Source organism: Chrysoperla carnea, chromosome 4, assembly GCF_905475395.1.
Source record: "Chrysoperla carnea chromosome 4, inChrCarn1.1, whole genome shotgun sequence".
In the NCBI taxonomy this organism is placed as follows: domain Eukaryota; kingdom Metazoa; phylum Arthropoda; class Insecta; order Neuroptera; family Chrysopidae; genus Chrysoperla; species Chrysoperla carnea.
This window is the reverse complement of record NC_058340.1, coordinates 51,522,844-51,550,080: the sequence shown is the minus strand read 5'-3', so window position 1 is coordinate 51,550,080 and position 27,237 is coordinate 51,522,844. Positions and strand designations below refer to the sequence as shown.

At 28.7% G+C, this 27,237-nt stretch overlaps 2 protein-coding genes across 3 annotated transcripts in view; both read right to left on the bottom strand.

Moving 5' to 3' along the window:
- Window positions 1-9,641, bottom strand: part of LOC123297992 (beta-1-syntrophin) — a 297,307-nt gene extending 287,666 nt beyond the window's left edge. The window contains exon 1 of the mRNA XM_044879839.1: window positions 9,131-9,641. Coding sequence (XP_044735774.1) covers window positions 9,131-9,614 — 484 coding nt within the window. The 5' untranslated portion in view covers window positions 9,615-9,641. The remainder of the gene's footprint in view (window positions 1-9,130) is intronic.
- A 2,261-nt stretch (window positions 9,642-11,902) lies between these two features.
- On the bottom strand, window positions 11,903-15,565 carry LOC123299280 (purine nucleoside phosphorylase). 2 transcript variants are annotated; one of them, XM_044881628.1, is made up of 3 exons: window positions 15,277-15,565; window positions 14,029-14,123; window positions 11,903-13,579 (listed from the first exon to the last, which is right to left on the bottom strand). In XM_044881628.1, the coding sequence occupies exons 1-3, from the start codon at window positions 15,495-15,497 to the stop codon at window positions 12,807-12,809; spliced, it is 1,089 nt and encodes a 362-aa protein (XP_044737563.1). In that variant the 5' UTR covers window positions 15,498-15,565; the 3' UTR covers window positions 11,903-12,806. The 2 variants fall into 2 exon arrangements, with proteins under 2 accessions (XP_044737563.1, XP_044737564.1); XM_044881629.1 differs by having other exon boundaries at window positions 11,903-13,564.
- Window positions 15,566-27,237: the final 11,672 nt, after the last annotated feature.

Genomic DNA, 27,237 nt, shown 5'->3' with positions numbered 1-27,237 from the left:
GTTCTCAGTAGTAGCTCTAGCTCTCTACCTTATTCAAGTAAAGGATGATCTTATATGAGTTTTATATTTTTAAATTGCAATTATAACAAAACCGTAAAAGACATTAACATTTTGTGGCATTTTTAATTTTAAATGATTTTTAATGTAAATAAACGCCACTTACAATTAGTGGTAAAATTAAGGATAGTTTCATTTTCAAATATACTATTATATTACACCTCTATATCACAAATATACAACAAACTATTAGTTTTTATAGAAAAAATAACTTCAACAAAAGCTGCAGAGTTTCATGGATGACATAACACTTTAAATTAGAAAGTTGATTCACATAAAAAACTTACAGTTTTAATCTTAACTTTTTTTCGAAAATCGTCAGGTTTCGGAGGAAATTCGACTTAAAAATATGTCATTATTAAATTTAATTAAATTTTTTAAATTTAAAGTTGTCGCAATTTTAAAGTTGTAGCAATAAATGACATTCGCCTGTGTCCATCGACTGTTACTGATCTTATCAGTAAAAGTTGATTAAAACCGAAAAGTGTTGAAACTTAATCAACATGTACTAGTCAGAGTTAGCTATAGCTATAGGTAAAGTATACTTTCACTGTCTTAGAAAGGGTGAGGTTTATACAGACATTATCGTGTGTTTAGGGTGAGTCTCACGTTAATATAATTTCGAGTGGATGATTAGCGTGTTAGAAACATAATATTATCTAAGTTTTTTGATCTTTCACAGATTTTCTAAGGATCAATGAATGAACGTAGTCTCAGAGTTAAGCCAAAATAACAAAAAAAAACCAAAGTGATACGATTTAATGTTTTCATTATATATTCCGAAAGGAGGCTGTTTGGCCAAATAAAAGAATATATTTAAAAAAATAAAAATAAAATAAATAAAACTGTAATTTTTGCACAAATTGTTACAAAATTTTCAGTAACATTTCAACTTTCAACAAACAAGATATCAAATAAAACAAACGCACAATCACAAAACAAAACATGTCTCTGTCGAACTTCACAGGCAATCAATTTTTACTAATCCATGCAGTTAACTTTTCGTAGAAAAAATTTGTTTACTTTTTTTGAATCAACTTATATACTGATGTTTTTAGTAAAAGTTTGCTCTGTCTAGGAAGAGTAAACTTTTAATAACAATTAACTTTTCACGGAAGATATAAACTCAATTTAATCACCCTATATGTGGTTTTCTACAGATGATATTACCTAAACCTATTTAAAATGAAAATGTATTCATTCACAGTAAATGTGTTTGCCGTAACTACGTATAGAGATTGAGAGTGTGTTAGTTGAATATTTGTTCTTTTTTTTATTTTAAATTTACCTGAAAAAATCAACTCAATAACCCGTTATCCTCATGCATGACCAACCAAGTTTAGGTTTTGTATAATAATGAACCAAATTACATAATGTTTTATGGATCATTTTCAGCAATAAAATCTAATTGTGTGGTTCGAATTTTTTTACTGCTCTATATACTGCTATCAGAGAAGTGCTTAATGCCTATCAAAAATGTTTAAAACACGCCTTAGTAAATATGGCCTTTGGGAGACAAAGCATTAACGATAGACTAATTTTAGTATAGACAGACTTCTCAAATGGAAAATGTATATTTCTATTCATAATCAAATACCTCGGAAAATTTTAAACAGAAAAAACAATCTGGTGTTGAATTCTAGAAAAAATCAATTTGTACCTCTTTTTATGATAAATGTTTTTATCTTACGAATGATTAGGATTGCTAATTTTATGTACACCTAAATTTTAATGAGGTAAACATAAGAATCTCCGAAGAAAAGTTTAGTTTTTGTTAATTTCTAAACCTAGGGATCAAGGTAACAACAAATAGTATGGGTAGATTGATTAAAAAATTTGATGCTCTTAGGCTTTGTTACATATTAGATACATTGTATTTTGATCAGGATTGAACGAAGCCAATCTTACTTTCTCGACAAGCAGAGGTTAAGGTGTTTGTTTCGCTACAGTATTGTAAAAATAATACCTACATATAAACCAAATACATGCTTTGTAGCCAGATAATGTGTTATTTTTAGCTGTGCAATACCACGCAACTACAAAAATGTATAATATATTGTGTACAAGTGATGCTTATAAATTTGATAATATAGATATCGCCCTTCAATCATCAATACTCTAACTATAGTCGTCTCTGTTCATCAAATGATGGATCTTCGATGAACTCATAATTAAATTAAAATTTAGGTTTTATATCATCGACAACCTTTTATTTTTATGGTATTATTATCAACAGGCTTGTCTAAATATTTTAGATAGATTTTTATCCCACTCTCGAGATTTTTTAATATAGCAATATCCAATTGAAAAGTATAACGTACATGAGTCATCATTTTTTGAGCCACCTTTGAACGATAAAATAATAATAAAAAGCCCGATGACTCAGGAACTTTTTGTAATATATGGAAACTTTGTTAATAAAAATTTATTCATAAAATTTTATTAAAATCCCTAGTATTATTCAATCTTTGCATATGTCCTTAAGAGCGATTTTTTGTCGTAAAATTTTTAATAAATTTCTTTTGTAGATACTCTTAGTAACTCGCCCGGTGGACATCGTCGAGATTCTTTTAAATTTAATCTTATGAGAAGCCTTTCCTTTCTTTCTGCAGCCAATGGAACATTTCTAACATGGACATTTTAGAAGGAATAGAAATAAAAAAATAGCCCCACATTAGTATAATCTTTTAAAAGACCAGGGAACTAATAAATCTTATTACCAGATTCAACTGAAAAGAAAGAAAATGAACGATGTTAAGAATTTTAATAAATCCAATATTTATTGACTTTGGAATCCTCAGCAAACTTGAACCAGAAAGTAACGATGATTTCAGAAAGGTAACCAAAGAAGATGATAGGAAACTTACTGAAAGTAAAACTTGAAGGTTTGTACGTTGTATTTTATCTTAACTTCAGGTCAGTAAACACAATAAATGAAACTAAGTTTCAGATTTTATTCCCTGTATTAACATTGATAAAGATCAGCCTTTATTTTTATATGAAACAAATATAAAATAAAATTGATAACGGAAAAACAACTACAATTCTCTATAAAATAAAATGGGTAATGAAAATTCAATTGCAATGTTATTTGAATATCATAGTAAATCTAATTATAAAGTTAACAATACAAAATTAATTTATCAGGAAATGAAAATATTTTTAGTTATGTATTGTTATCGTCAATTGAAAGGGAGATGTTTAAGTATGTGACATACAAAATCAACAAAAATGATAAGGTGGGTTACTATATGGTATAATGTTAGTAAACAGACAAAGCAGTAGAAGATAGGCATCAAAACATGTTTCCTTACGGATAAACTCAATAATTAGTTCAACAATTAAGAAATACTTATTCTAAAGGAATGATGAAACGTATATAATCATACCCCCATACGGTAATTGTGTACCATATCATTGCAAGAACAATTAAATTCGTTGATTTAATTTAAAATGAAAATCGTGAATTACATGAATATATAACTAATTGAATCCTTTTCAAAATTCACGCCTTCTTTTTTATATAATATGGTAATAGCAACTTCAAAGTTTCGTACACAATTTAGGGTTAATAAAAAACTAAAAAGCTGAAAAATAAAATAGTTCTATAACGCAATCAAGCATTTTTTATTTAATTTCAATATCTGTCCTGAAATGAATATACAGAATGTTCGATTTACGTACTCAAAATAGTCGTACGATCAGAAAATAAATACGCTGAATCAAAATGTAAAAGATAAACAGATTAAACAAATTTTAACGACAATATGATCCGGAAATTTCATAACATTCAGTCGAATCATTTCGATTCGGCCGTCGAGTTTTTTTTATTTTTCCTGATCGATATCGCACGATCAAAAAATGATATCGGCTTCGTTGAAGTGTCGATTCAAGCGTATTAACGGTAATATGATACGAAAAAAATTCATAATTTTCGGTGGAGTCATTTCGATTCGGTGGAGGTTTCTTTTATAAATTTGTTCGTGATCGATATCGCGGGAACAAAAAATGATATCAACTTCGTTGAGGAGTCGATCGAAGCGTATTAACAGGAATATGATCCGAAAATAATTTCATAACATTCGATCGAGTCGTTTCGAATCGGTCGAAATTTTATTTTTCGTCGTTTTTATATTTTTTGAAATATAACTATTTATCATCCTGGGAAGTTATCTTGTGGAGCTCAAGACCCTACCCACGGCTTGTTATACTTATATTGAGAGAATTTATACGATTAACTCTATTAGTAGTTATTTTCACTTATTCATACACAATTACTTTATATACTCTTATATCAATATAGAAGAAGGTAAAAGAAAACGTTTAACGTAATAAATGAATCCTAATATAACCATGAATTCATGAAACCATGAAACTCAAATATTATAGGTTCAATTTGAACTTTTTGCATTCTTAGAATCAGTATCTAAAACATGTTCGTACCTGGAAACTGAAAATTTAAATTTTATGTAGTATAAACATTAAATAATACAACAACCAATATACCAAGAATATGTTTAGCATTAACAATTCATGAAAGATCAAAGTGGCTGATTGTGTCCATATTATTTTCTCTAAAATGGTAATACCTAGAAACATGAACGCCATATCTAACTATATATACTATAGAATAAAACCACCCAAAAGTACTGTTTTCTAGTCCATTATTTTTTTTTTAATACAATATAAATTAGAATCAAGGGACTTGGATCTCAATCTCTCTTTTTGTATATTTTTAACATAAACAAAAAAAACCTGTCTAAATAGTATAATGCTCTAGATAAAAGAATGAAAGCGTGTAATTTTAAGCATACAGTTATCCTAAGACTCGCCACTTAATAAATACAAGAATATACAATAAAGAAAATGAAATTATGTAAGAAAAAAAATAATAAAATTTCACAAAAGGGAGTTTTCGGTACATTTTTACAGATTTAGTCTTGATTTGACAAGTGTGTAACTCGAATAACTAATATCGTGAGATTTTATTCGGCCGTCACATGACTAGTCAAGTTAGCAACTAATTTATATTCATTGAATTTAAATCAAAGTTATGAATAAAAATAATGTTTGTATCACCTAAATGTAATAAAATACTTTAAATATATCGTAAAAGAAAAAACTTATACGACAACTTGACTAGTTGTTGACGTTTAAACGTCAAAAACAAAGTTTATTTATGTTTTCTTTTTTCAAAGCACCGTTTTCTTTCTTTTTTTTTTTTGCATAAACAAAATTTGTGATAAATTTTCGTCGTGGAGAAATCTTTTTTAAAGCTTAATCACCGATTATCAATTTTACAATTAACATTAATGGGAGTTTTCCCCTAAAGTATTGAGTTAAATTGTCACAATTTTAAAATGAAATAATTCAAAATTTTCCCCCGTAAGAGGTCCCAAAACTGTGTTTATTGTGATCAAAGAACTTTGAACGTTCGATCATTTACCGCAAAAATTAATGAACATTCAACGTACTTGCTCAAACAGCGGAACTACTTTAAATGTGTGTGGCCAATGTAGTCTTATACACTTAAAGGCCACACTATTATGTAATAGCAAGGGCAAAGTATAGACAGAGTATGCAAGGAAAAGATAATCAAATATGACTTTGGTATTAATGAGCCTTTGCCAATTTTTGGATAACATCAATAACTATGAAAATATGAAGTATTTAAATGTACAAATAGAACGAAAAGAAAATAATAGCCTGCAATTTCCATAGAGACTAAACATCAAAAGATGTTTTGCAAGAATAAGGTTATTTAAATGCTTATATTTTTTATGTTTATCAATCGATTTTAATTTTGATTTTCAAATTTTAACGAAAGATACATTGAATCAGGACAAGGGCAAATCGTGCACATCGCTAGTGAGCATTACATTAAAGGTCTCTTAATATTGTATTGCCCTTGTGTTGTTCTTTTTTTTACTTGTATATTTATAAATTTTCTCTTGATAAAATATGCCATGCCCTGTTTACTGCTATTTTCATCATATTTAATACTATTTGCATATAACACATAATCCAAACTAGGCGAAAGATTTCCCGCGAAAGTATAGACGAATGTACACTGTATCGAAGTTTAACGGCGAAAGTGGGAGTGTGTTATAAATCCGTATCATGGGATACTCCAACGGCCACCTTCAGTTCAAATCAGCCGATATTCTGTATAGGATTGCATATTAGGCGGATATATAGGTTTTGTATATTAGGTGGATTGATATTATGAAAACGAGTTCGATTTCCAAAATTTGGAAAAACCACTATTTTGGCTCTCAGCATCAGTACAGCTTCCTCAAACTGAGCTAGAAGGTTGAAATTGACTGTAGGTTAGGTTAGTGCCAGGGATGAATTTTTTGTGGGTATCATCCTCACAGCACCTGTTCCCATTTTTAATGTCATATATCAAAATTAAGTTAGAGGGTAGGGTCTTTTGGAGATTAACTTTCCGTTCTCCTTTCCGCTCTCTTATATAGATATTGACAATTTTTCAAAAACTAGTAACCACATAAATCCCATATATAACAATAACAAGAAAGCTCTGCTGTTCACTAGTTTTTTGTCTACAACGTAACATGTTTCATTTTATAAAATATATCGTTTTTAAAAATAGCATTCATCGAAAATTTGTGAAAACAAACTACGATAAAACAGTTCTTTTTATGATAGAAAACATGTGGCCATGTAATTTTAAAATACATAGACCTAAAAAACAATCTTTCATGCACTGTATCTAATTTAATAAAAATTTAATCCATTTTATATTTAAAATTTATTTAACGATTATAGTAAAAATTTTGTAACAACATCTGTTAAAGTAAATAAATACTGGAACAATAAATTATGACAATCTAATGCCATCACTTTTTATGTCATAATTGTTTAAATATGATTGAGAACGACAATATTTCATTTTTTATTAATTGGAAGTCATAAAATTAACAATCATTAAAATATAAAATCGAGCAATCATGATACTTAATACTCAGATTTAAAATGGTTCAGTAATATAATATAGGTAATAAATATAAACGTTCATATATTATGAGATTTTTATTTTCATTTCACGGTTAAAATTAACCAGCAACCATTATGCTACTGCTAACAAAGTTTACAGGACTAGAATATTGTCCATGGAGCTAGGTTTACATAGGTAAATTAAATATGCGAGTGCTTGGTAAAGTCGAGTGACTCTACGAAAACGTTAAGTAGATTAGCAGAGTAGCTAACAAAATAGAGTAGTTTAGCTAGGTTTCAAAGTAAATATTAAGTAGACTATAGGTTAGCCAGTAGCTAGTCGAGTTGACTACTATGACAGGGTGAGAAAGTATTTTTTCTCAAGTCCCACGACAGCTATAAACTCAACTCGTCATCCAACTGTCTTCATTTATAGATCTTAAAATCCAAATTAAGTAGAAAAGCGACACCGGGATTCGACTCGCTTCTCTAGTCTTCCACAGACTACCCCGATGTAAACTTAGCTTAACATTAGATCTTTTATTTGTCTGATGTTCTTTTTGCATATACGTTGTATACTCGGTGTAAGTATCAAAAGGCTAGTGATACCTAGTGTAGTATAGTACTATCTTTTTCTACTTTTACCTAGTGTAAAAGTGTATGCAAAAAAAAACATCTATATTAATTGTATACAACATTCAAATTTCACGTTCTATAAGATACATACTTGCGGTATTCAAGTACAGACATGTATGTACAATTTCCATATTTCTAGATATTCTTTCAGAATATTTCCTATTTCTGATCCAGGATTAATTGAGTGGGCAAAATAATTTGCGCAAGACAAGGACCCAATCGCACGCAAATCATTTTACACACTCGAAATTCACAAAGACTACAAGTTCAAATAGAGCTCTTCTTTGATTCTGGTGAATTGTGTGTATTTTTCAGCAGTAATGTTCGGTCTTCTTTACAAAAACGGTCTGTAAAATTGGTCTGTAAAATTGAAGATATAAAAAATGCATTATTTGATCAGTTTAAAATTGCAAAAAATATAATATGTTGAAGTCATTTGGGTGATAATCTGTTTTTCGTCTTTAACACAGTACTTCCTACCTTCGAAAATAAATACTAGACGTAGCTGTAATTAAGTAAGTACTCTATGTCTAATTTATACATAAAAGGTAATAAAATTTCATTTCTTTGCTCCATAGGATTTACGAACACTCAGGAACAGTCAATAGGACAATACTTGGTCCCGGATATCGATCGTTGGAAGCATGAGAAATTGATACCTCTGGAGACAGAAGTACTTACGATACTTGTCAAAAAGTACTAATACCTGTTAATTGTGGTAGCCATTCTAAAATACGTTTATTGTAATAGCACGTGTAGGAGGAATCTGACACGTTTATTTCACTAGACATCAATGTCACTCTACGGGAATGCTTTAAAAATGGGGTAGGAATTTCCAGGCGATCTAACTTGAATTATAAACAAAGACCGGCCTATCAAATTAATTGGATTATTGGAGGTTTGCTTCTATAGACTTATTGCAAAATTTTCTACGGTTTAGCTTATGGTCCTAATAGTGTCTCGAGGATTTCCCCAAACTGTCTCAAGTTGAGACTCTCAACTTATTCTGCTTCCCCTAGTACCTAAACCAAAATCACGTCTTTTTTTTAAAACCATGTTTTATTCTAATTGAAATTTAAATAAAAAAAGTCTTAATCTTAAGCAAAAAAGAATTTAACATTTTGAAAACCGGTATTTTATTTTTAAAGTTTGAACAAAAAAAAAAACAAAATTGAAAATAAATTCAATAAAAACGAAATTAAAACAAAAATAGAAATTAAAATTCATTATTAAAGGTTTAGTTACCGAACCCTAAAAAAATCAAAATTATATTCAATTAACGCAGTTAGTGTCAAGGTATAACTTAATTAATTACAACATTAAAATATGATTAGTGGTTAGACTTTTATAATTTTTTTTTTTCATAAACAAAATATGTTGATTACAAAATGGAATGTTGGTAACATTATACCTATGCTGCTGCTGACAAAATAATTTATTGTATATATGATGAGTGTAGAAATCATTGCAATTCACTTACCTTCAAGTTCAACATTTCTCCCAGCTCTCTTAAGTGCCTTGACAGCTTCATCGTGTGTCGCATCTCGCAAATCAATTCCATTCACTGACAAAATAGCATCACCCACATATAACATTTCAGTTTGATCAGCAGCCATCCCTTTAAATATTTTACTGATTAATATAGGCATTTTATTTTCTTTGCCGCCTTTTATTGATATGCCTAAACCATTATTATCCGATTTTGTAACACGCACATTACGTTTTTGATTTGCAACCGAATCCGGCACAACGGGTGTATCATTTAAACCACTCGGTGTTTCAATATTATTATTTAATGTACCATTTAATGTGGTAGTATTTTCATAAGATTCATCTAATGTTATACTTAAATAAGCTTCTTCTAACGTAACAAATACTCTATACCATGCACCCCTTACATGTGTTTCGAGTATACCAGCTCGCCCGTAAGTTCCTGACACTAATCCTTTATTTAATTCACCCATTGTTTAAAAACGTAACACTTCAACAAACACAAGAATGTTTTTTTTTTATTAAAAATCAACAAATCCACTGTAATTAATGCATTATATGTTTCTAGAATATTTATTAATTTTTATTTTACTCTTATTATAAATTATTATTATTTTAAATATTATTTAGTCATTTAAAATTTATTAATAAGTTTATTAATTGAAATAATGTCATCTTTATTTTATCATGGTGTTTTTTTCTGGTTCAATAGTCTGATTTCTCGGAAATATGGAATCAAAATTTATACAATTATGCGGATAACTGTTTATGCAGGTCTAACGTCTCTCTGCAAATGCTAGCAATTGACAAGTGGTTGAAAGCTATGTGCATTACCTACATGTCTGTGCTGCGCCATGTTTTCTATATGTATTGAATATTACATGTTTGTTTTGAGTGTCCGTCATCTGCTTGTACGTTTTGTAAATGTTATGACATAACATATAACAGTAAATGTTTACAAAACATGGTTTGTTCATAAACTAAGTAAGCTTCTTTTTCATATCATAGATGGCAGTAGCGATCACCATGCTACTGTATAAAAACATTCACGGGAATAACTGTTCAAACCCAGAGCGTTAAAAATGCCTTCCCTTGGAAACGCATTCTTTGCTGGATTGTACCCACTACTCAATATTAGAAGTAAGTTTGACTAAAGTTTGAAACATCGACTTTTCAAGTATTGTATCTGGCCCGTACTCACGTACGCCCAAATTAAAAAATGTTCAAAATCGTTACCTTCAAACGATTTGGAAAGTCCCCCAACAATATCAGCTGGAAGCTCCCCACCGAGAAACTGGGCACCCCACAATTCGAACTTTTATCCAAACAACTGCTGAATCCTTCTTCCAATCATACCGCACAAATCCGTTCTCGGAGATCAACAAACTGGACCGATTTGACCCGCGTACGTTACTCTTCAGAAACAAATACCCCATGCTTCACGATGTCAATTGCAACTAATTCTGTTGTAATCTTATTTGTACATACTTTACTTAATTAAATAACAGTAAAAAAGTTTAGCTTTTAAGGGAGGCTTATCCACCCAAATTAGGTTAAGCTATGATTTCAATGGTTTTTTATATACGATTTTTTCAATAAATTTAAACGATGTACTCAATTTTTGTAATATTCGATGTATTTTGTTTGTAAGACAATGTAATGTAGGTATAAAGTTAATTAGAAAACATCTCAAAATAATAGTATCTAGATACTATAATTTTGAGGTGTTTTGTAATTATTCACTGTAAACTGACAATTTATGAAATCCATTACCCAACTGTCAAGGAATGGTAATGTTTTTCGCGCGTATCTTGTATGTATGTATGTATGTATATTTGTAAACTTCTTTATTACCTCGTAACTTCCAAACGGCTCAATGGATTTCTACATTTAAGCTATCATTATATTTGCCGCCTCAAAAACCCAAGTGTTTAAGTGTTGTTTCAAAAAGCAAAACAAAATCGGCGAATTAACGGTATCAAAATAAAGGAAATTTAAAGGGCTGCCACAAATTCCGACTGAATGGACATAATAGCAAAATTTAAATATATCACCTGTTACCTCCACCAAAGCTCATTTTTTAAGTAAATAATACCATAGGATGAAACACCTACAAATCAAATTTTCTTATCACCTTCAAGCCATCATTTCCTGCATTCAAATTCTATGTGTCTCCATGGTGCCATGTTAAAATTTTGAATTATTCAGATTAAATTTAATATTCTCTTTTAAATCTTCCCGTAACTTTCACCATATATGTAGTTCCAAGGATGTGTGTTTATAAGAAACATTTTTCACCCACGATAGTCGCGAAAATGAAAAGTTTAGATTTAAGCTATATATTATAGGCTTTGATTGAATTTTTTCACTTTTTACAAATAATAAATGCTATTTCTTGATACGATACAAGGGAGATATTTTCTTTCTTAATTTCACTAATCCTGTTTCCTCATTTTTCATTATCAATTATACTTACTGTTTGATTGTGACTTTATCATAGCAATAATGCAATATATTTCTCTATAATTTCTATTACCTCCAAAAGTATAAACAATTGTTAAATAAAAATAGATTTTAATACATTTATAATTATTAAATAAATAATATTTTTATTAAAATTTAAAAAAATTTATCGTATAACAAAATAATGCAATATATTTTTAAATATAAATAATCTATGCATTTTAAAAACTATACAAAATTTTTTTAATAAATATTTTATGTCTTAAATTATTTATTATTATATAATATAAATATGAGATATTATATATTTTTAAACTATCTGAGTTTTATTATTGAAATAAATGTATCTAGCGAATATTCTAAAATGGGATTAGTTTAAAAAATTTAATGAAACTGTGAGTAGTCTAAATTATTTCAAGACTACAAAATTAAAAAACAATCAAGGTTTAGTTTATATAATGTTAAGGGTAGGAACTTATCGTAAATCGTGGACGAAAATAATAATATAAACGATCGTGTTTTAATCATTAATACTTTGAGTTTTGTTTTCTAGTTTGCTTCTCCGGTTTAGAATGATTTCAAGGCCCATTTACTGATTACTTCTCAGTAGTTATTGAATTTCAAAGTTTCTACCTAATTAATCGTGAATGCTCAATATTCTAATCATATTGAGAATGAGAATCAATTTGTTAAAAATGTAATTTATCCATAAAATAATAGACGAAGTAATGGCGTCCAAAGACAGAGAGTAGGATACATTCTACTCTCATACTGTTTGCAAATATCCTTGAAAAACCAGTTATCCATTTTGGCTTGCACATTTGACGACAATGTTGTATTTTGTTATAGTATTTTGGGCATTGAATTTTCAAAAATTCGTGATAAATATAAATTCTCTTAAGATAAAAAAATATCTAGACTGGTCTAATCCGAATCTTGACAGTTGTGGTACAACAACGGCAAAATTGAGTAAATGATTTTGTTAAGTATAACGTAGTGTTCACCATTCTAGAAATTTAATTCTTATTAGGGTTGAATTGAGGTCCTTTCGAACACCGTATTTAAATACGTATAAAATAATTGCATGTAGTATTTCAGCGTAAATTTAAATTTCCATTAAATCTTGCACGTGTTTCAGGCGTTAAATGTGATTGAAAAATCACATTTTTTTTGTATAAATCCATTAGGAATATTACGCAAGTTTATTTCTTAAGATTTCCTATTTTTTCTACCATTCGTGTGACATATTGCTGTAAAATATGTTCTCTTTCTTTGCCAGCATCTAATACTTCAATGTGATTGGCTTCTTCATGACTCTCATAATCAGTAATGCATATATTTGTAATTAAACTAAAGGCAAATACTGTTAAATCGCAGTGACGTGCTGTAATTACTTCACTGACTGTAGACATTCCAACAGCATCAACACCGACTAATTTCAACATTTTTAATTCAGCAACAGTTTCAAAATTTGGTCCTCCCAAGCATGTGTATACACCTTCTTTGACAATATCAGCAATATTTAATTCTTTGGCAACTTCTTTACCCAATTTAATTAAATCACTGTTATAGGCTTTATTCATTGGTAAAAATCGTGGACCGAATCGTTCATCATTTGGTCCTTGTAATGGGCTGTTTCCAGCAAATCCCATAATATTGATATGGTCTTTCATAAGCATAATATCACCAACTTTGTAGTCAGGATTTAGTCCTCCAGCTGCGTTTGTTGTAATTAAATGTTCGATACCGACCAATTTCATGACACGTACTGGCATGGAACATTTCCATAATGGATAACCTTCATAGTAGTGGAATCGCCCTTGCATACACATTACAGGGACGCCATTTAAATATCCAATTATTAATCGACCAGCATGACCATGTACTGTAGATACTGGGAAATTTGGTATTTCTGAATATGGAATGATGATGGAGTTTTCAATAACTTTGGCTACCAATCCTAAAAACGAAGGATCTGAAAATATATATTTTATTTTATGGCACGTATTTCGTTAAACTTTAACAATAGCATGCATAGTATAAGCATTTACAGGGTGGGCCATTTTAATCTATACACCTAAATATCTCGTTTTATAATTAACCAATCAAGAAATAAATCAAACAAAAGTTGCAGAGTTTGATGATATTATATTCTGACATCAGAGTGAACCTAGTTCTTCGGGTTTCTTTGATAGATAAATTAAAAGGCTAAACGGTAAGAGATAGAATAATACTTTTAATTAGAAAGTTGATCCTCAAAAAAAAACTAACAATTTTTGTTTAAAATATTTTTTCGAAAAGTGTCCTAGATTTACTAGAAATCATTTTAACAAATTGTTCCAGGAACGTCCTTATACAAAATTATAAAATGAGCTTATATGTGTATGATTCATTAAATTATAAATTGTTATAAGGATTACATACCTAGCCCAGAGCCACAAATGACTCCAATTTTTGGTGTAAATGGAATTTTAGATTTGATGTAATTAGCTGATGTAACAAGAGTTTCATAACTGTATCTGGAAAGAAAAAAATTTATGAAATATATTGCAAACATGTTATTAATTATTTATTAACGGATAAATTAATAATGATTGTTGATTTTATTATATCAATGGAAATGTACAAATTACTTTGAATTAGTTGTATAATAATTCCAATCATTTTACGTTAAATAAAATTTTTTGTATAATCAAATAATAAATTACTTTGTTTGTTTTATTTAAAATGAAAACATTTGTTTTACATAATTTATAGATAATCAAAACAGACAAAATTTAATTCACTAATTATTCAGATAAAATTAGATATCAATTAAAATTTTATGGCTAGATAATGATTTCGAATATGAATTTGTGTTTTCCAATAATTTTTTGGAAACTTTTTCTTTAGTAATTCGTATAGAATATTTCTGTAAAGTACTTTTAATTAAAATTTTTTTTTAAATGAAATAAACTTAAAATAATTTAAAACGAAATTAATTTTTCACGAATTTAATTTATTTCTTATAATACGCAGCTCAAAAAATATTAATGTGTCAAAGAATCAAAGTTCATTAAAATTTGGTGATTATTTTTTAACGGGTTAATTAGTATTATTTTTTTTTATGTTAAATGGGTAAATAAGTACAAAAAAATTAATGCAGTACACATTTTCGAAATTTGAAAAACTAGATAAAATAATCTAAATCCTATCCGTCTAGGCTAGAGCATATTTTGAAATCAACACAGATATATTTTGGGTCCAACGGAAAATGAAGACGTGAAGTATTAAAACTTATTGGCCAAAATTTTTAAAGGTAAAATTTTGTTAATATTTAAGCCGAGAATTAATTATTGAATTCTCTATACAAATGATACACGTTTCGGTTTTACAAAACAAATTCGGGAGTTTGTAACTAACTGAATTCTTAAATCTTTTATTCCACCAATTAAAATTAATGAATAAAAATACATTAAAATGGTTCGCAGAACAAAAATTGATACAATTTTTTTTAATAAATAATTTATATTGTATCCGGTATTTTCGATTATGGTTGCATAGTTTCACAGCATTACAAAGAATCGAAGAATAACGATACTTTTTTTTCAAATATTTGGATATTTATTGAATTTTCGAAAGGTATTTTGAACTTTTAGTTAAGACTAAAAAGTGCAGCAATAAATTACTTACTCATTTTGTGAAAATCCATTTTGAACCGTATCTTTGTCAATATTTTTATCAGTGTGTTTATCGTAATCTACATTATTTCTATAAGCATCTTCTTTAACATTTTGTGCTGCCCCATTTTGTTGATGACCATTACTTTTTGGAATATCACTCATTTCAAAACCATTTGCCATTTTTTTTGGATTTCCATTCATGTAAACTTTTGGTGGATGTACTTGTGCCATTTTTTTTAATTATTGTTTTTTAAAATTTAATAAAATAATTTTTATAAAAAAGTTTTTTTTAATTTAAAGTTAAGTATTTGTTAACACTCTGACTAACTTTTGATTATTAAATTTTTCTGAACACATATTTTGCTTTTATACATGGAAGAAAATATTTTATTTATGTTTTGCATCATCTTTTTTGATTAGCTTCTTGTTTATTTTTATTTTTTAATTTAAAATTATCACATTATCTTTATCATTCATAAATATTAAAAAGACAGAGAGGCAGATCTTATTGAAAGCTAATTAACTCGATTTCATTGGGGTCTAATCACATCGAGAAGTGGGTTTAATTTTTTTTTAACTATTATGTAGGCAAGATTATGATAAAAAATGCATAGTAATATTATTTAATACTGTGATAATGTTAATAAATTTGTCAATTATACGAAAAAAAAACTGCATAATTTATGTATTTATTATTATAAATACATGCCATGGAAAATAAATTAATTAGCTGATAAATATATAAGCAATAAGCTTTTATACTATTTTATATCACAATCAAGTCAAGTTTTTGGGAGAAGAGCCGCAGGTAAATTTAAAGAAAACTACAAAAAAAAAACGAGAGGTGTCGTGGGACGCCCAGTAGGAACTATATTTCTTTTGTACCTTTTTAAGATAAGTGTAGCGCTTACTTTTTTTATTTACAAGATATTTTTCTAAAAATTTAAAATATTAATTTTATAAGTTAAATACTTGTTTGATTCTTTAAAGAATTTAATTGTATAGCTACTTTTAGTTTTTACTGTATGAAGTATTTGCACTATTAGTTTAAAAAAGACATACTTCTGATTTCGTAGTCAACCCAATGTGTGCGTAATTTTTTTGATGATAATACTTTTGACATAAAATACAAATAGACATTGTAATTATAATAATATTTTCGCATTTCTCAAAATTCATTGCGAGCTGAATCGAGTGAAAAAGTTTTAATTTCCTGGGTAACCTAGATGAAAATAGTCGGTTTTTAATGTCTTTTTTTTCGTTGCACGTTTATGGGTTTACTTCTCAACCAGCAAATAAATCAGAAGGATAATGTGCGATAAAGAACATAGTTCCACTGTTCAAGCCTTCAAAAGATAGGAATGAAATTTGTGTTTAGCGGGATGCAACAGGCAGGTTTATTAAATGCATTTTACACCACTTTTTAGTAATGGCTTAAAAAAGCAGGACAATTTTCACGGTTAGCTACCGTACTGTTGTTGCCAAGGAAGACTCTATCTAACAATTAAATTGGAACCATTTTACTGGCCTCTTTAAAGAGATAAAATATTGTACGAATGCTTATGGATTTTAATGTGGCCTGTATTAATTCAGGTTACCTTTGAAAATAATTATAAAATTTTAAATCCTTTATCTGAGAAATTCAAAATATTTTAATTAATTTCCATATTATATCATATTTAAGCAAATTCTATCAACCAATGTATACAGGATACGAAAAAAATATTAATATCTAGTTTTGAAGCTGTGTGAAATATAAATATAAGAGCAATTTATTTTTTAACGGTTCAAAAATCTTAACAAAATCCACGCAAACTATTTAGAAATAGAAATAATGAAAAAAATTTTTCTTGAATTGAACAATTGAAAATACTTAATACAATTTAGCAATACATCAATATCCTTAAAAATAAAGAGTAGAAATATTTTTATTGTTCATCTTTCATAAATATTGAAAAATAGTTATTAATAAAAGCAGTATTTTAAAAATTGTTAAATTTCAACAAAAGAATGTAGAAATTCAAATTTTGATGGCAAATTGAATAATTAGCAAACAACCAAGCTGAACTTTCGGACATGAGAAGAACCTTGGATAAAGTTTTGGTTTCATTTATATAATTATATAAATAAATATAGGATAAAGGACACATAATAAGTATTCTTATATATTTGTGAATATTTTATTTTTTTAATGGTTTTTTAACCTATTTAATCAAAGAATCATTTTAAGGAGAATATAAATCCAAAAACTTTTTAAGAAATCGCAAAAAACTGTAAATTGTAAGAGTGTAAAAGCAGAGTAAACCATAACTAGATTTACCTATGATATCTTAGGTACAGGTAGGTATATGTTCAACATTCCCAATGTTACTAGTTCCAGAATTTCAAGATTGAAGTGCTTGGAGATCGGATTATTAACCGATCGACATTTACATCCATTTTTCATTTAATACTTTTCTTGCTAAGATATAACTTTTTGATTTAAAATGTAAAATTTATTATTTAGGTATAAATATTAATTACCATAACAGGTCTGAAAAGAAATTTTGATACAGGTCCTAATAAATTTTATCCAATTATCGGATAAAATGATTTATTTGACGGTTAAACCGTTAAAAAAATAAATATGATTTGGAATTTAGATAGTTTTAAATTTACATTTAACAATTTATAGTTTTAGCAATTAAAATAGTAAGTTAATTAATGGAATATTATACGCTCAAAAGCAAAAAGATGTATACCTTTCAAAATTCTCAGTCCGTGCTAGCCTTCTTATTTATAATATATTAGAATATACTATCCACACGCTTTAATGGGATTCAAACTTAGACCCTTCACTCGCAATATAATAAACATATTAAGGTTAGCCGGAGCCCCAGTTATATATAGTACAGCTAATAAGCCGAGAAACAACACCGATTTTAATGAAACTTTTTATTACGTGTTTAAGGGGCCCCAAGAAACATTCAATCAACTTAACCTAGTCAGAAAGAGGCATAGGCCCGGGGGGGGGGGGGGAAAATCCTTTTATTTGACGTCAGATTCGTAATCAGCGACCAAAAATACCTACTAGATGACAATTTAATGTCAAAATAAGCAAGAAAATTTGGGCTACATATACCGTCTGCTTAGGCCCTATTGGTACCTCTTTCTAACTATTTTAAGTTGGCTGAATGTTCCTTAAGGTATTATAAGCACGTTACAAAAAGTTTAATTCAAATCGTTGCTGTTTCCCCACTTTTCCACTTTCGACTCTTTTTTCCGGCTTATTCATTGTATTAATAGGGATATCTTTAATTGCTATATCATCAAATCCCGACATCACAACTAGTACAGTAGTTTGAGCAATCAAACCCAAAACGACCACATATTTTTAAAAGGTATGGTTTATAGATACTCTTTTGTGAACTACCATTGTTACAGCTCCATGCAGTTTATATCCGACTGGAGTTAAAACTACAAACGATCAAATCATTTAAGTTGAAGTAAAAACTATAGGCAGGTGATTGTCGACTTTATCCTGCAGTTACGTTAGTCATTAACGTATTTTAAAGTTCAATTCTTCAGGGCTTGTCTCTTCATAATGAGATTTTGTTTTTGATTCTATTAATAAATATTATGTTTTATAGCGCCAATGATATTTTTAAACAAGGCTGTTCACTTTAATTATATTAAATTCTAATATTATATTTATATTGACTAATAATAATAACAATAATAAAAATAGTTAAATTGGAAGTGAAACAATTTATTTTTTTTTTTTTTTTTAGAATATTCTCGAAGAATTAGTGTATATTATTTACCAGTCGGCTAATCAATAATATTGTTACTTTGGGATGCATAATATAGTTACATCATTTAAATAAATCTTGATATCGTTGTAAAACTATTTTGACCTTAAATGAATTGACCTTAAAATATATTCAAATAAATAAAAAGTTTACATTAAAAAAAAAGTTCCATTTTAAGCGCCCTGTACGGACTACCAGTTTTTGTAAAATCAATTGGTAATAGAAACATTCTCGATTCCCGCCGTCACAACAAAAATTAATTTAATTAATAGTTGTGATGGGCTGGTGTAGTGCATGGTATATGCATGATGGAAGTGCACACTCAGCCTCTGAAAATAATAGAGGAGCTCATAAATGAAATTATCAACGGAAAAGGTGGTAAAACACATATGGTACAGAAATGGTCTCTATATGTCTAAGTGTGCCCTGCGTGGATAGCCAATATAACCTAACCTAACCTGATAGGTACCCGAGAAAATTTAGATTTTACCTCTAAAATTTCCGAAGTAAGATGAATCAAAATGCGGTTTTTTTAAACTTACGTTCTAGAAGGTATTTATAAAGTATGTGAATATTACAGATTATTGGAATATAATTTCCATCGTTTGCGCATTAAAAAACGCATTTTTAGGCAATTCAAAAAAAAATTTTATCCCGTCAATAATTTACCAAATGGAATGAAAATGGTTTACACGGGGACTTTTTGGGATTTGCTGATCACGAATCCGATGTCAAAACTAATTTCCTCGGAGCACTTGGGGACCTAAGCATCCTAATTTCAAAAAAATTGGGACTACTACTAACAAGGGAAATTATCTCCCAATAATCTGCAATATTCACAAAGTTTATAAAAACCTTCTAGAACCTAATACAAAAAAGATTCGTCTCGATCCATCTTACTTCGGAAATTTTCGCGGTTTTGACGTTTATTTTGTTAAATTTCCTCATCTAAGATGGCAATTCTAGTCTTAGCAATAAAGTTTTTGTGTATAATGTTAATCGATGAAATATAAAATTCAACAAATACCAAAATTTTGGACGTAACTCAATATTTAGTGCGTTCTAATCATCATAAAAAAATGCATAAAAAATAATTTTCCAAATACATAAAAGAGAATTTTCCAAATAAGTTAGAGTAGTTTACAAAACGCCATAATTTTGCTTTAAATTGTCAATAACAATTTACCCTTCCCTGGTGGAAAAAATATTTGAAAAAAGAAGAAGAAATTCTGAAAAAGTCTTAGGAACTTTGAATTTCTCAACGTTTTCGGACTAGTCTAATTCAGATTTATTCAGAGTTCTTAATATTTTTTTTAGGTTTCTAAAACTTTTCCAGAGTTTCCTAAGACTTATTAAGACTTATTCTTTTTTCAAATATTTTTTCCACCTAGGTTACTTTCCTTAAAATATAGAAATGCATTATTAAACCCCGTAACCAAACAAATATTAGAATATTAAACATTGAACTAGGAACTGCTGAGATTAACGTAGAGTCGAAATAGCTGTTTCATTAACATCCAAACAATAATCGAAAATCTGTTTACACACTAAGACGCTAAAGACCTTAATTAGAAAAAAATCATTGTAAATTTTATGACAGGGTGCCACAAAGAAATTTTGCATCACTCTTAAAACTTTCTAAGACCGGGCTCTGTTTAGGAAATTTAAAATATTTAGGAAATTCGCAAATCTCCAATATTAGATTTCTTTTAGAATTTGAATACACACGATGTTATCAAAATGTACCTTAACCAAGGTCAGCAGGTCAAATGCACTAATTAAAAGTTTAATTTTTATATTTTTTAAATAATTTAATGCAAATTTAATGGTAGCAAAATACTGGAAATACTTTGTTAGAAATAAAAATGTTGACTTTCTAAGGATATCACAAAAAAAGTAATTATTATTTTTGTACATTTTTGGTGGATAGGTATTGGTTTTTTTGTATAATAAATTTTAGATATTTGCCTACAGGTTTGTTTTTGAAATAAATAATTATTGTTCGGGAGAGACACGGCAAAAATTTGCACGAAATGACTTCGTGAAGATTTTGAAACCAATCAAAGATATCGTTCTATCTATCGTTTTGCACCCAGATTCGATCACGCAACTCCCCCCCCCTGCCCTCGGTCCGGTAAAGGAGAGATTTAAACTCAAAAATTAAAATAATTCCGATGTAGCCTTAACGCAATTTAAATTATTTTTCTATAGATATAAGCCCCAATATCTTGGATGTATACTCTGTGTCCCAAAAATTCACGTATTACATATAGCACTCTATGTAATCCGTGCATTTTTTGTGACACAGAGGTAGATGGGCGGAATTTGGTTAAAAGTGGCTGATTGGTTCGCTATCTATCTGCCCATGTTTTGCGAAGAAGCCATGTCGAAAAAATCTCCTTGTTATTAGGTATTTCAATTTTAGGGAGTTATATCTCCTTCCTTTGTTGATGCAACTCGATTGAACACATAGTCAACTTGATTGGGCTTTTCTGTGCATCTCCCGGACCATTACTTTTTTTAAATTTTTTGGTGGTTGGCTCAAGGACTTTGTGTTTGCATTATATAATCAACAAGTTTTAAAATTAAATACTACATTTAAAACTAGTTAATTTATTAGTTTGAAGGGTAATAAAACATGCAAAAAATTCTAAAAATTTTTTTTAATTTTGGGGTGTTTGACGAGTGCTTACATATTATGTCTACGAAATTAACTTTTAATTAATTACTTACTATACTTAGATACTATATTATTTTTGTTTAATATTATTGTATTTAAATATAAATATTATTCTGTTTCCAAGTGCAATAACATATTTTCCGTTTAGTTTTTCCTACGAAAAAAATTTATTATTTGGATTAAAGGTTACAAAGATGTAAATAAAATTTTAAATTAATGGTGGGCTATTTTTGGAAATTTTATAAAACATAGCTAGATTTGATCACGTCTTTATAAAAAATTCTATAAACTTAAAGAAAATTCAATGACGAATTTGGAGTCTGGAAAAATCTACTTTATATGCATTTTAAACGTTATTACCAGATTTTCTGATTGTACAGTGTGTGTAAAGTGTAATATTATTTTTTGATAAGCCTTCAAAAAGGGAAATCGGTGGTATGCCAAAATACTCAACTGAGCAATAAATATATCCCGATCAGTGTTACCAAACAAATCAATACAATTATGATAAACGGAATCACTGGAACCAAAAACATAACAAGTAGAGAAGCTATAACTCGAAGCTATAAAAATGTTTAATTGGTGAAATATTCCCACGGCAAAATATTCTCAAATATTAGCATAAAATAAAAAATCTTTGAAATTAACCGATGAATTATACATATTCATATAATTTTACATATTTAATATATGCATATTTAATTATTATCTTTAAAATTTAAAATTATGATTTTTTTTTATATTTAAACATCCGATTTTATGATTGGGATCATAGTTATTAACAATTTTAGATATTCTGTCATCATAATTTAAAACCCGCCGACCCGTGCCAACACGGATCCCAACCAACCACAAGTCAACCCCATTAGAGACGTGGCCAACCTGTGGATCAGAAGGTGGACACACTCTTAGTGTAGAAGCAAGTGCCAACAAACTCGCAGGATTGTGCTAGAACGACTCCATAAAAGGCATGGCTGACTCGCGGAATACAATATGAATTCAATCACGACTACAAACTCGTGTGACGGTGTGAGCGATGAAAAAATTTCCGAGCCTCAAAAAAAGGACGTCCCACTTATGAGAACTTTCGTAGATAAAAATTTCTAAGGCTAAGCATAAATCAGATAAATAATTATGAATATTTTAAACGATGTTTGAACTATAGAAATTGCTCATATAAAAGAAATTTCGGTTGACAACAAATGAGACCAATTCAACACGTGTAGTAATTCCGGAATAAATTTCTATTTAACTACTTCCTATCTTAATGTGTTTCGATTCTTTTGAAATGTGTTTGTCTGCTTTTATTTCAATAATGATATGCATGACCTATAACCTGTTTTAATGATAAATTACTGAAATTAAAAAATTACGTCGTTAACAAATTTCAAAAAACATTTTAGATAACATTTTTCGGAAAATTTCTTTCAAAATAAGTTAATTAAAAAATATTATTATTAAATTTGTTTTTGGTAAAACTAATTTGTTGAACCTCGATTTACTTTGAATGTAGGTATAAAGATCCATAAAAATTAAATTTTTAAACCAAAATTAGATAATATTGATTTAGGAAAAAAAATTATGATAGAGGTTAGAGAGGTACAAGCATACAAGATGACCAATTTTTAACGCGCCACCTCTTTTTATACCATGTATATGAAATATACCAAGGTATACAAAGTTTAGTTGATTCTATGAACAAAATTTTGGTATAGGTGTTCATTAAATCACACAAAATTAGTCCATTCCCGGTTGTTTGTCTGTCTGTCTGTCTGTCGTCTGTCGTCTGTCCTTCTGTCCGTCTGTCATCACGATAACTCAAAAACGAAAAGAGATATCAAGCTGAAATTTTTATAGCGTGCTTAGGACGTAAAAAATGAGGTCAAGTTCGTAAATGAGCAACATAGGTCAATTGGGTTTTGGGTCCGTAGGACCCATCTTGTAAACCGTTATAAAAAAATAAAATGTTCATTATAAAAAAATAATCAACTTTTGTTTTTTCATAAACATCACTGTTTACCCGCGAGGGCGCAAAATAGGCGCAAATTTTATAGTATGTATTACATGGGAATATCAGTTATGTATGAGTGACATGTATGTAGGTATGTGTAATGTGACAGAGTAATCAACACTATGTATACATGATATTTCAACAGTTAACTCAGTCAATTGTTGTTTTCACTTATTTTGGTTTGTTTTGTTATTTTAGTAGTTTAGTTTGTTTAGACAATAACGACTGGGTTGGAATAATTTTTTACCCCTACTTCAAAGCATTTTCAAGTGCAAAGCTGGGTAATGTAATATTTTTGCAAAATAATAAAATTTATTATATCCATAAATCAGGATGTTCTATAAAAAATTAAAAAAACAGAATAATAAATAATTATATTTATCTGAAATTGTTATTCTACACAGTAGCTCAGAATAATTTTAGGTTTTTACATTAAAATGTATTAAAAAACCAGATTATAAGATATGCTCTTGATTTTGTTTGAGCAAACCTAAAATATCAAGGTTCGATGAATTAATAAATATGAATAAAACAATATAAGTATTAACGTCTTAATATTGAGGCAAAACATATTTTCCAAAAATTATAAATTAAGAAAGTGGATCTGATTAGTAAATGCAAAATCATTTCGCCTTCATCGTAATGTGTATCAATACATAATGGTCTGCATTATTTCTTAATTATACTTCCATGTTAATAACACTGCTAATGACCTAGCCCAATTTTTAAATAGTTAGGTGTTTACAGCTTCACATTGTTCAAATGGGAGAGCATCTTAATAATTTAGCAGTAGGTACAATTAAGTTTAGTCTCAGGTTTGTAACGCTTAAAAAATAGATTCTACGAAAAAAATTTTGGTATAGGTGTTCATAGAATCATCTATGTAATCCATTTTCGGTTGTCCGTCCGCCTGTGAGCACGATAACTCAAAAACGAAAAAAAATATCCAGCTGAAATTTTTACAGAGCACTTAGGACGTAAAAAGTGAGGTCGAGTTCGTAAATGAGCAACATAAGTCAATTGGGTCTTGGGTCCGTAGGACCCATCTTGTATACCATTAGAGATAGAATAAAAGTTTAAATATAAAAAATGTTCCTTATCAAAAAATAAACAACTTTTGAAAACATTTTTTTGTAAACATCACTGTTTACTCACGAGGGCACACATTAGATACAAATTTTATAGTATGTATTAATATGGGATTATCAGTTAATTACGTGTGGCATGTATAGGAATATATGTGTAATGTGACAAAGTACTCAACACTGTCTATACATGGTATTTCAACAATTAACTCAGTCAATTGTTTGTTTTCACTTGTCCAGCATACTTATAGTAGGATAATGTTTTAAAATACATCAAATCAGGCCTTATATACAAAAAATTTTGTACATAATATATTCAAAATAATAAATATTTTTTTTCAAAATTAATGAATAAATATTGATTAGATTGATGCCTCCAGTATGTTTTGTTTATCTCTCCCGCAAAGACGTGGCTTTAACCTTATGACATTTGGATTATCGTATCATTTAAATATACTTGTATAATGTTTTTATATATTTTAAAATACGTCAAAAATAATAAAACTCTATGATTTAATGAGTTTATTGATAATAATCGGAGAAAATATTATTATTAAAAATTTTTATTGTTTTTACAAAATTAGTTATTTAGCGTCATTCAAGTTGTTTATTTATTCAAATTCAATTCCTCTCGAGTAATTATTTTTATAATTTTTATTTTTATTAGATATAATTCTATGAAAAAAAAATGGATACATTATTTCCGGGAACCTTTCTGTTAGAATGACACAGCTTTTCCACCAAGCCAATGGTATGGCAATTTTTGTTTCATTACACTAATTTACAGTGTATTTATTGACGGGAAAATTTTTGCTGTTGTTGGCTACACATGTCATGCTAAGCTCAAATATATAATTCAAGTCTTTCGAGCAGCTCTAGATTTTGAGTTTCAGATATCTACGTTATCAACGAACAAAAACACTTAATAATGCAGTAAATAAGCCGAAAAATACCATTGTCACTTCTATGGGTGGTTTTTAGAGGGTTTGAATCCTCTTCAGTTGCTTTTTCACCTCGACTTCATGATCGGTGACCCCAAAAACTACCGAGAGGCGATTTTCGAAGTGATATTTTGAATTAAAATTTTTTTTATCACTGTCACTTCTAGGTTTGGTTTCAATTGTGGTGCAACCATCTTCATTTGCTTTTTTACTTCGAATTCATGATCGGAGACCCCAAAAATCCTCGAGAGACCATTTTCGAGGTTATTCGAGGTGAAATTTTGAATACAAATTTTTTTATCTCTCTCAATTCTAGGACTGGTTTTAATGGGGTTGCAACCATCATCAGATGCTTTTTGTCCTTAGATTCATAATCAGCTTCCCCAAAAACCTCCACGAGGTGAAATTTAGAATTGTTTAATCTTTTTTTCATTGTTACTCTTTGGAGTTACTTTAGGAGTGGGAAAACTATCCTTATTTTCTCATTTTTTTATAGTAATGTAGAGGCTAGTTGGTATGAATTTTCTTGAAGGTCTAAGGAACACGTGCAAACAAGAATTTTTGAAATCGGAGGATATATAATCGAATGGAAAAACCACTAGAAAACTTACTGCATCAGACAAAAATAGTAAACTAGTGATTAGAATAGTATCAACATAGTATTTTATAGTGGTCCATCTCACCGCTATCTTTAAACCATACCGACAAGGCGACAATTCATTCTTATGGAGCAAATGCCACAAATAAGTTAAGCTATACAGTACCCTTCCTTTGTGAGGATTACATAAGTGTTTTTAGATAATTCCAAATTTTGAAGTAAATATTTTGTAAAGTAGCTTTCCTAGGCAACAAATCCTATGAAAACAAAATTTATAATATTTTCCCACAAAAGAAAATATGCCAAGTCAAATAAATAAACAAAAGCTGACATTGGTATAATTTTATAGATAAGCTAGCCTTGTAATTCGGATTTATGCATTCAAATTAATTTAATTTGTTTTAATTAATAATAAAAATAATCAAAACAAATTATCATTAAATCAATCATTGCACGTTTTGTTCACGCATTATTTGGGAACATAATGCACGGGGGGTCGTAAATATAAGATGGGTCACCTGTATCACAAAAGATAAGAACATTTTTGTACGAAAAATATTTAATTAATGATTAATGAAAAAATATTGATAAAGTGTAAAATATATAGAGTGTTTAAACACTTAACTTTTTAGTATTTATATGTAATCTGTATTTATTTAATGCAGTTGCGCACTTTGAAGCCTTTTAAAAGTTAATGTTGGATTTGGTACAAAATTCCAACCAAAACTCATACATTCGATTAAAAATTAAATAAGCTTAAATTATTCCAAAAAAGCATCCAACCGCCCCAGTTTAAAAGCTCATTACACCCAAGCAAATACATTATATTTTTTTCTTTTTTATTATATATAATTGAATTTGGTTA

Bases quoted from the DNA above. Each gene is read 5' to 3' on its own strand.
- LOC123299280 (XM_044881628.1), bottom strand. From the start codon at position 15,497: ATGGCACAAGTACATCCACCAAAAGTTTACATGAATGGAAATCCAAAA. The intron at 14,124-15,276 runs GTAAGTAATTTA...TTTTCTTTCCAG, and splicing joins AATGGATTTTCACAAAATGA to ATACAGTTATGAAACTCTTG. The intron at 13,580-14,028 runs GTATGTAATCCT...ATATATTTTCAG, and splicing joins CATTTGTGGCTCTGGGCTAG to ATCCTTCGTTTTTAGGATTG.